The sequence below is a fragment of the Papilio xuthus genome, unplaced genomic scaffold (genome assembly GCF_000836235.2).
Source record: "Papilio xuthus unplaced genomic scaffold, Pxut_1.1 DF829567.1, whole genome shotgun sequence".
Classification (NCBI taxonomy): Eukaryota; Metazoa; Arthropoda; class Insecta; order Lepidoptera; family Papilionidae; genus Papilio; species Papilio xuthus.
In genome coordinates this window covers 17,218-25,589 of record NW_013529082.1, presented here as the reverse complement: position 1 = coordinate 25,589, position 8,372 = coordinate 17,218, and the positions used below count along the sequence as shown (strand labels likewise).

At 37.1% G+C, this 8,372-nt stretch overlaps 3 protein-coding genes across 4 annotated transcripts in view; 2 read left to right on the top strand and 1 right to left on the bottom strand.

Annotated features, from left to right (window-relative positions):
* Positions 1-1,135: 1,135 nt before the first annotated feature.
* On the top strand, positions 1,136-3,357 carry LOC106117664 (uncharacterized). 2 transcript variants are annotated; one of them, XR_001227889.1, is made up of 2 exons: positions 1,136-2,978; positions 3,087-3,323. XR_001227889.1 is itself a non-coding variant. In XM_013312064.1 (2 exons), the coding sequence occupies exons 1-2, from the start codon at positions 2,097-2,099 to the stop codon at positions 3,336-3,338; spliced, it is 804 nt and encodes a 267-aa protein (XP_013167518.1). In that variant the 5' UTR covers positions 1,155-2,096; the 3' UTR covers positions 3,339-3,357. The 2 variants fall into 2 exon arrangements, 1 of the variants encoding a protein (XP_013167518.1); XM_013312064.1 differs by having other exon boundaries at positions 1,155-2,648; positions 3,087-3,357.
* A 47-nt stretch (positions 3,358-3,404) lies between these two features.
* Positions 3,405-5,117, bottom strand: LOC106117655 (ATP synthase mitochondrial F1 complex assembly factor 1). Its single transcript, XM_013312052.1, has 4 exons — positions 4,559-5,117; positions 4,084-4,405; positions 3,905-4,000; positions 3,405-3,606 (listed from the first exon to the last, which is right to left on the bottom strand). Exons 1-4 carry the CDS (start codon positions 4,813-4,815, stop codon positions 3,439-3,441), a joined length of 843 nt encoding a protein of 280 aa, XP_013167506.1. The 5' UTR covers positions 4,816-5,117; the 3' UTR covers positions 3,405-3,438.
* A 494-nt stretch (positions 5,118-5,611) lies between these two features.
* Smu1 (Smu1 spliceosomal factor) overlaps positions 5,612-8,372 on the top strand; it is a 4,057-nt gene continuing 1,296 nt past the window's right edge. The window contains exons 1-6 of the mRNA XM_013312040.1: positions 5,612-5,733; positions 5,817-5,883; positions 5,976-6,234; positions 6,755-6,943; positions 7,689-7,809; positions 8,135-8,339. Of these exons, the coding sequence (XP_013167494.1) occupies positions 5,708-5,733; positions 5,817-5,883; positions 5,976-6,234; positions 6,755-6,943; positions 7,689-7,809; positions 8,135-8,339 (867 nt within the window). The 5' untranslated portion in view covers positions 5,612-5,707. The remainder of the gene's footprint in view (positions 5,734-5,816; positions 5,884-5,975; positions 6,235-6,754; positions 6,944-7,688; positions 7,810-8,134; positions 8,340-8,372) is intronic.

Sequence of the window (8,372 nt, the reverse complement as noted above, 5' to 3'; positions counted from 1 at the left end):
TTTACCGATATGGGGAGTGTTCCGAAGAACTGTTTGGAACGATTCCTGCCGCCGAGTTCCGAAATCGGACGACACGACAGACCGCCAGGTTCCATCCACATCACCTGGATGGCTGGCGTTCCACAACGGTGCGATTTCTTGCCTCGCACAGTCGCGTTTTGGAACGGTCTGTCCCCGGCGGTATTTCCAAACCAATACGATTTAGGGACCTTCAAGAAACGAGCATACCATTTCCTTAAAGGCCGGCAACGCATCTCCAGTTCCCCTGGTGTTGCAGATGTCCATGGGTGTCGTTGATCACCTCGGTGTTCCCGCTGCTCGCTTGCCCCCTTCTCTTATCTTCTTCTTCTTGGGGTGCCTCTCCGACTAGCGAAGGTTGGCGATTAGTTCTCTTATAAAAAAAAAATGGCTGAAAATTGGTGAGGAGGTAGCTTAGAACCAGGAGACGAACATAGGACACTATTTATTCATTTTTTTAATTTGCTTTTTTATTTAACTATCTATATATTAAGTTTTTATATAACCCCGCGGACGGAGAAGCGGGCGACAACTAGTTTAAGATAGATTAGTTTGGCAACTGGCCTATAGAATATCGAATTAATTTTGTATGAAGATTAATGTTGTACTTCATAGACGGTAGACATAGTGTCGGACCGTATGCACTTTACGAACAACTATGAACTATGGAGAATCAGTTTTATAATCAAATTTACCGAACAAATAAATACTATAACTTAGATATTTTCTTACGTTTTGAATTTTTTTACAGATGTTTAGCTTGTTAAAGGCTTTAGTTGATTAATGGCAGTCGTCAAACATATCCTGTCAACATTTAATATGTATTAATTAAGAATTCATTGTTTTTCTAGGAAATTATGTGTTTTTGGTTGATATTACGACTGAAAAATCAAAAGGTATCAAGTGAAACACGTGAATTTTGCACAGAGCCAGAAAATTACCTAAGAGGGTTTTTTTTCAGTAAATTGCATCTATGTGAGGTTCAGTAACCATTTATTTGCAATATATTTAGCAATAGTAATATTTGAGCAGCCATTATAGTAGTGTAAATTGTTTTTGTAATATTAAATTCTAACATTTTATTTTGTAGTAATGATATACCTTCAAAATATAAACCATCGATAATTTTTGTTTGACATGTACATATAATGTGAAACTGTAATGCAATCGATTGCGCGTCGTAGTCGTAAATGTCTTAATACCATTTAAAATGTTTTGCAGATCATATAAGACGCTGTTAATCTGTGTAACCATATCTGCTTTAATGTTATGAATTGTCATTCTCTGTATATATCCTCAACGAATGGCTTAGGAAAAGAAAAGTAAAGAGTGTCTGAATTATTGCGTAATAAAACGAAAGTTTCGAGCGTAATGTTATTTATGGGTTAATAAACTTATAATGACAAGCTATGTTTGTTTTTACATAGGCACTTTTAGATTCAATGTTAGTAATAATTTTAAAAAAGTAATAGGGCCAACCTACAGCTCTAATTTTTATCGATATCGATAAATCGACCCTAAGCGTCCTGCACTATTAGGCCCTCAAGGTTAGTGTCCATGTTTTTGTAGAGTGTCACAAAATTGAAATAAAACATTTATTTTCTGACAACTATTTGCTATGCAAATTGATGCAAATAGAGGAAATTGCAATATGTTCTAAGTCCCGACTCTTACTACGAAGTAGTTATATACTCTTTGGATTAATTAGTTTGACAACTGGCGTTACAGAAGTATCGAATTAATTTTGTATGAGGATTGAGGATCAATGTGGTATTTAAATACACACTATAGCAATATAGGTATTATATAATTTTTACCCGCATGTTCAGAATTCAGATCGCCTTGTCTGCTCTTGTCGGTTATTGGTCTATACTTTGAACTTTGACCGTTAAACTCAGTTAAACTGTTGATTTTTGCCAATATGTCCATCAGGTCAAATAATCGTGTCGGTGTATAAATAGCAACAGATCAAGGTTAAGTCATATGCACATACTTTTTATGTATAATTTTTTAATAAATGATTAGGTTTATAAGGTACGTTCTAGTTCGGTTCATTTTAAGGATATACGATTTACAATATGGATTTAGCAACAAATTTGAAACGAAAGAAACTAAAAACTCGAAAGTGTCTAAACAAATTAAGGAAAAGGTTATTTGGTGAATCCGATAAAGACATTTCAATAGACGGATATTCCGTGCTTAATAAAAATTACTCTGAGGAATACTTTAACACAAAACCTAATTCCATGACAATGAGCCATTTGACTTCAGCTTTTCTTAGTAAGGCTGTTCAATCCGAAACAATAACAAGACACACCCTACCATCTAAGCAGGAGAAATCTGGTACATCTAAAAACGTTAATGACGCAAGCACAATGATTTTTAACGAAAGTGAATCTAGTTTGTCCCAACCTTCTATTGCTTCTGATAATAGTTATAATGTGATAAACCCTTTAACTGAAGTTATAACTACAAGAGATAATGACTTTTTTTACAAATCCCTGTCGAGAAGTCCATCACTTTTTAGTTCACATAAATCTGATAGAACAATGGTAAGCTTTATTGAGGGATTGGAAACTGACTCTGTGGAAAACTTGCGTCAGTCAGTTACATCAGTAAAAAGTTTAAAAGTAAGTATCTATTTTGAGAGCAACAGACGGCAAACAACCTGGTGGCCCACTCGATTTATTACGATAGTGATAAGACATCTGCCTATAGACAACAATTTGCTACAAGTTCAAAGATTGCAGAACCTCCCTGTTTTCTATTAGAAAAGGACACACACAATCTTGAGACGAAGCATGAAATTATTTTCTCTTTACACCCATCTTCTGTGTGGTTATGGTAATGCACTGTGTGGAGCAGTCGGTTCATGCAGCAGCTAAATCTGATTTATGGTGACCAAAAACACTTATTAAATCTACATACTTGCATGATTACTGTGATAAACTGTATTAAAGGTATATTTAGTTTTACATTTAAAGAAAATGCTAGACTTTCCTCAGATATCCTCTTATTTAAACCTTTATCCTTCCTTAATGGAACCAAACATTACAATATAATTGCAGAATGACAGACAAGGTTTTGGAAACAGCCTTTTTGAAAAATTATCCCATGAAATAATAATTGAAGAAAATCCAACAACCTATATAAAACTGGGACATACTAAATATGTGGCTGCATCTAGTGGAGTACACTCATCTACTTCCACAAGTAGATCAAACTCACCACTGTGTAGAAGCAACTTCTCCCATGTGTCCGCTGCATGTGTAGATGACACTCCTGAATATATTTATTACCCACATAGACTGAACCAATGATACACAAGGTACCTTTCCTTCTTACCTGTTTTAATATGGATCTATGGGAACATAAAAAAAGGTATGTATGTAAATACTAAAACTTTACTGAGTGCAAGATCTATACTAAACTGATATTCTCTAGTTCTGTTACTAGGTCCATGTGTTTGAATGCATCTGGTTTCTTATTAAATGTCTCAAGCAAATGTTGCTTGGTTAAGTCCTTGCCACAAAAATACATCTGGAATTGGTTTGCCAAGCATTGTGCCTCCTGGCCATTCAACACATTCTGCAAAAGGATTTAAATTACATCATTAGTCCACTAAAAGTTGTATAATTTACTAAACATTGTCAAATATAAGAGGATTCTTTTTATAACTCATATAAATTATCAAATATATAAGTGAGGAATTGTCTGTAGTGTAGTTCATTCATAAAGCTAAATTCTACAACATTTGTGGAAAAAACATCTCTTTTGACAATTCTTCACCAAGTAAATGTTAAAGTGAATGATGTTCAAATTTGTATTTTCCTGTTTGCTTAACACATTCTGTGCAAATGGGTCTTATTAAATATTAATAAATTACCTTGTCATATTCTCCTCTCATCAAAACTATTCCTTTGTGGCCAAGTTCTGTGTAATGAATCATTGTTAAACATTCAGGAGCATTTTCTTTATGTACCTAAAAATAAAATGTTTTAGTAAAACACTGTTATTTGACACTTGTGACATTTTTAATTTGATTAGTATAGTATGGAAACCTACCTGAAAGGCAAGAAGTGGTGTAAAGTGCACAGTGTGACCATGACACTGGCACAAAATGAACTCATAGCCCTCAGATCGAGGCAAGGGAAATAAGAATGTAGGATAATCTTTCATCTTTTCATGAACAGTAGTATAAACATCAAGAGGAATTGTTGCTGATATTACTTCCTTATTCTTATGATATTCTTCCCAAATATTTTGAATATCTGAAGCATCTTTTCCTGTTACCAAATCTAATTTTAAAATGGCCTCAAGCTTTTTATCTTCAACTATCAAATCCTTGCTTAATGTTTCCTTAGGGTGTAAAACTGAGGAAAACTGTCTGAAATTTATGAAACGATTAATCAGAACGATAGATTATAGGAAAATTATCACTTATGAGGAAGAAGTAAACCTTTTTGTGTGATTACATAAGGCTTTTTCTTTTTTTTTATTTGGCATTTCCAAAGTGTGCTTAACAAACGACAAATAATACCTGGTATCAATTGCACCCAGCTTCTTTTCTTTTTCTTTCTGTTTGGTTTTCTGTTGGTCCTCTAATCTTTGTAAAAACTCGCGGGGAGAAGTTTTCTGAAGAGTAGCGATGCGATCAGCGTATTTTTCATAATAGGGATTCTTTTGCAATTGCTCCACAGCTTTTTCTAGCTTAGTTGGCGATGTCATTATATTTCGACAACTTAATCTATTTAGTACAATGTAACTATTCGAAAAATGCCGCAACTTAAAAGCCATAACCGTTTAGCTAATGAGCTGACAAAATGACATGTTAATTAATGACATTTAATTATGATCACAGTATTGTTACCTAACCCAGTACTATACCCGCACTTAAATACGAATAGGATATGATCTGACATAAGACAATTATTAATTATATAAGGTTGTCACATTTTTGTTAACATTGACAGAAAGGCGTAAAAATATGTCGCCTTGTGTGTAGGGTTAGTAGCATAGTGCAGTGTATTTAAGATCAATAAGTTTGACAACTGATGCCTATGAAGGATCGAATTAATTATGTATGAGTACTTATATCGTAATTAATGGACAGTTGTCATAGTTCTGACCATACGCGCCGTACGCCACCGTACGCCAACTGCGAAATATCGAGAGTCGATCTTGTAAAATATTAATCTAAGTAATAAGTGCTATAACTTACATATATTACTTTTTCAATTTATTACAATAATTTGGCTATATCTCGCACAATTAACTAAAAATGCATTAAAAACATTTCATTTTTTTTGTTAATATCTCAATTTTTAGTCAAATGTTTTATTTCTTTATGTAGTTCTGAAGAATACGCCCGCCGCCAGTTAACATTTTACTACAAGACCCAACATCTTATAAACCCATTTATAATTATATAAAAAATACAATTCAAAAAATTTAACCGACGAATCTTAAAGTGAAGTGTGTACAAAGTAATGAATATTTTATATACTCTTTGCTTTTTAAATAAGATTTTACCTAAAGTTCTATGTTACCAGGACATAAAATTAAAAAAAATCTTCAGATGTCATTGTCATTTCGTGCAAGGAGAATAAAAATATTAAACATAAACAGCTTAATAATAGTTAAAAAAGACTTGTTATATCTATTAATAGGATAACTAATTTATTTCAAAATGTCAATTGAAATCGAGTCTGCTGAGTAAGTTACGATTTGAAAATGTAACCTTTAATCATATTTTTATTTGGCGCCGGATTAAAGGAAAAAGTTATATTTTTTTTCAGTGTTATACGCTTAATACAACAATATCTGAAAGAGTCAAATCTTACTAAGACGCTTCAAACTCTTCAGGTCAGTAACCGTTTGGAAAAATTAATAAGTTATATTTATAAGGTCCAAAAGCAAATATAAAGTGAAAGAGCGTCCCTCTATAATATTTTCAGGAAGAAACTGGTGTATCTCTGAACACGGTAGACAGCGTGGACGGCTTCTGTGCAGACATTAACAATGGCCACTGGGACACTGTCCTCAAAGCAACAGCCTCTCTCAAGCTACCAGACAAGAAGCTGATGGAGCTTTACGAGCAGGTGGTGTTGGAGTTGATCGAGCTGCGTGAGCTGGGCGCCGCGCGCTCTATGTTGCGCCAAACGCAGCCCTGCCAGCTTATGAAACAGCTCCAGTCAGACCGCTACATGCATCTTGGTACTGTAACTGCAATATTCAATTCACCACTACTCACTAAATAAATGAATATCAATGCTTCATGGTTGCTTATGGATAGACTATAACAGAGATGACCCAACTGTCTCAGAACAAACATGTTATTGCTCTGTTTAAGATGGGTATTTAGAAGAGGTCAACTACCAAATCTGATTTGGATGGGTCACATTGAAAAAGTTCCAGGATGTATACTCTTATAATAAGAAATACCATAGTTTCTCAATGTAAAAATCTGATCAGTGTGTGTTGTCAGTGATGTGCTATGGAACCAAGATGGCCACTCACAGCAGAGGTAATATTAGGTGCTAGTCAGTCAAAGGGAAATGCTCGGCGGCTTTACAAGATTGTGTCAGAAATAGCTAGTGTGGTAAATTTAAGTGAGAAAAAGTGATCCATCAGAAATATTTTGGAATTTATGTGTTTAGGCATAAATTATAGGGTTATAACTAGGGTTTGGATTGGAAGTGTTGTGAGTGATGAGTGTTTGTTGTGATGCTTGCAGAGAACCTCCTGTCGCGGTCATACTTCGATCCACGCGAGGCGTACGTCTCGGGCGGCGGTAAAGAGCGGCGGCGCGCAGCTCTGGCGGCGGCACTGGCGGGCGAGGTGTCTGTCGTGCCCAGCTCGCGACTGCTGGCGCTGCTCGGCCAGGCGCTCAAGTGGCAGCAGCACCAGGGCCTGCTGCCGCCTGGTACCTACAGCTCCTTGTCTCTGTTTCACACACTTTCTGTGACACTTTGTCTCACAATGTATAATGCTCACTTATGACTAATAAATATTAAGAGAATAGATAATAGAAGATATGTCTTAATATTTAATTTCTCTCAAATCAAATTATACATACATGATGATGGCAAATTATTCAAGTTTAATATTTGTGATAATTGAAATTATTTTAGTTAAATTTGGTGCAATATTATAACAGTGGTAGAGCCCCCCGCTTTAACATCTTCATACAAACTAGTCCGGCTCGCTCAGTGAAATACCACGACCACACAGAGCACACACAGGCGTCAAGTGGAAGCTATTCCCTGTTTGGTCTGATGAGTGTGCGTCCCGGAGGCCTAATTTAGACCTTTTCCCCTTCCCACCCTTTGTCTTACAAGGAAAGGATGGGAAGTAGAAGTGGACTTTCTAGATGAGAGGATGGATGGGAAGGGAATATATGTATCCTCTCCTCCGTCGATTTAAGGTAGGCAACGCATATGCAATTGCAAATATCTATGGGCAACAGTCACATTGCTATTTCAGCAATTTCAGGTGGCCGCTCGCTCGTGGCAAACGAGTAAACCTTATGATATAAAAAGAAAAATTTATACGGACTTTGGATTTATGTAGTAACAAGACAGTGAGACGCATGTCAGCTGTTGAAAACTACCTTACAACTTGTCGGGTCTGATCTCGGGACACATCATATGATACCCGTCATGTTTCAGGAACGACGATCGACTTGTTCCGCGGCAAGGCGGCGATCAGGGACGAGGAGGATGACCAGTGTCCTACTCAACTCTCAAAAATGATCAAGTTTGGCCAAAAATCACACGTTGAGTGTGCCAGGTTATGATAGTTTTGTATTGCAGCCTACTCCGCTCAGATGCTATTCGAACATCTTACAACTTCTCTTCTTATTTTTGTTCTAGTTCCCACCCTTTTGTAATATGGAAAGAATGGGTGGGAAAAGTTAAACGCGCTTAAAGAGAAAAGATCATCCTTTTTAGTACACCCACACCTCTATCCTTTAAAAGTAGGCAACGCATTCGCTAAATACGAACTTGTAGAGGTGAATGGGCAGCGACTCCAACACGGGGGGCTGCTCATTTGTCACCTTGTACGGCAAGAAATATTGGGCGACTTTTGGTAGCGGAGTGGTGGGGCGTTGCAGGTTCTCTCCGGACGGGCAGTACTTGGTTACGGGCTCGGTGGACGGGCTGGTGGAGGTGTGGAACTTCACGACGGGTAAGCTGCGCAAGGACCTGCGCTACCAGGCGCACGACGACTACATGAGCATGGAGGAGGCCGTCCTCAGCCTCGCCTTCGGCCGCGACAGCGACACGCTCGCCGCCGGCTCCATCGACGGCAAGATCAAGGTGGGTAGTGTGGGGCGGGGGCGGGGGCGGGGG

Bases quoted from the DNA above. Each gene is read 5' to 3' on its own strand.
- LOC106117655 (XM_013312052.1), bottom strand. From the start codon at position 4,815: ATGGCTTTTAAGTTGCGGCATTTTTCGAATAGTTACATTGTACTAAAT. The intron at 4,406-4,558 runs GTATTATTTGTC...CATAAATTTCAG, and splicing joins CTGGGTGCAATTGATACCAG to ACAGTTTTCCTCAGTTTTAC. The intron at 3,607-3,904 runs GTAATTTATTAA...ATCCTTTTGCAG, and splicing joins TGAGAGGAGAATATGACAAG to AATGTGTTGAATGGCCAGGA.
- LOC106117664 (XM_013312064.1), top strand. From the start codon at position 2,097: ATGGATTTAGCAACAAATTTGAAACGAAAGAAACTAAAAACTCGAAAG. The intron at 2,649-3,086 runs GTAAGTATCTAT...ATATAATTGCAG, and splicing joins CATCAGTAAAAAGTTTAAAA to AATGACAGACAAGGTTTTGG.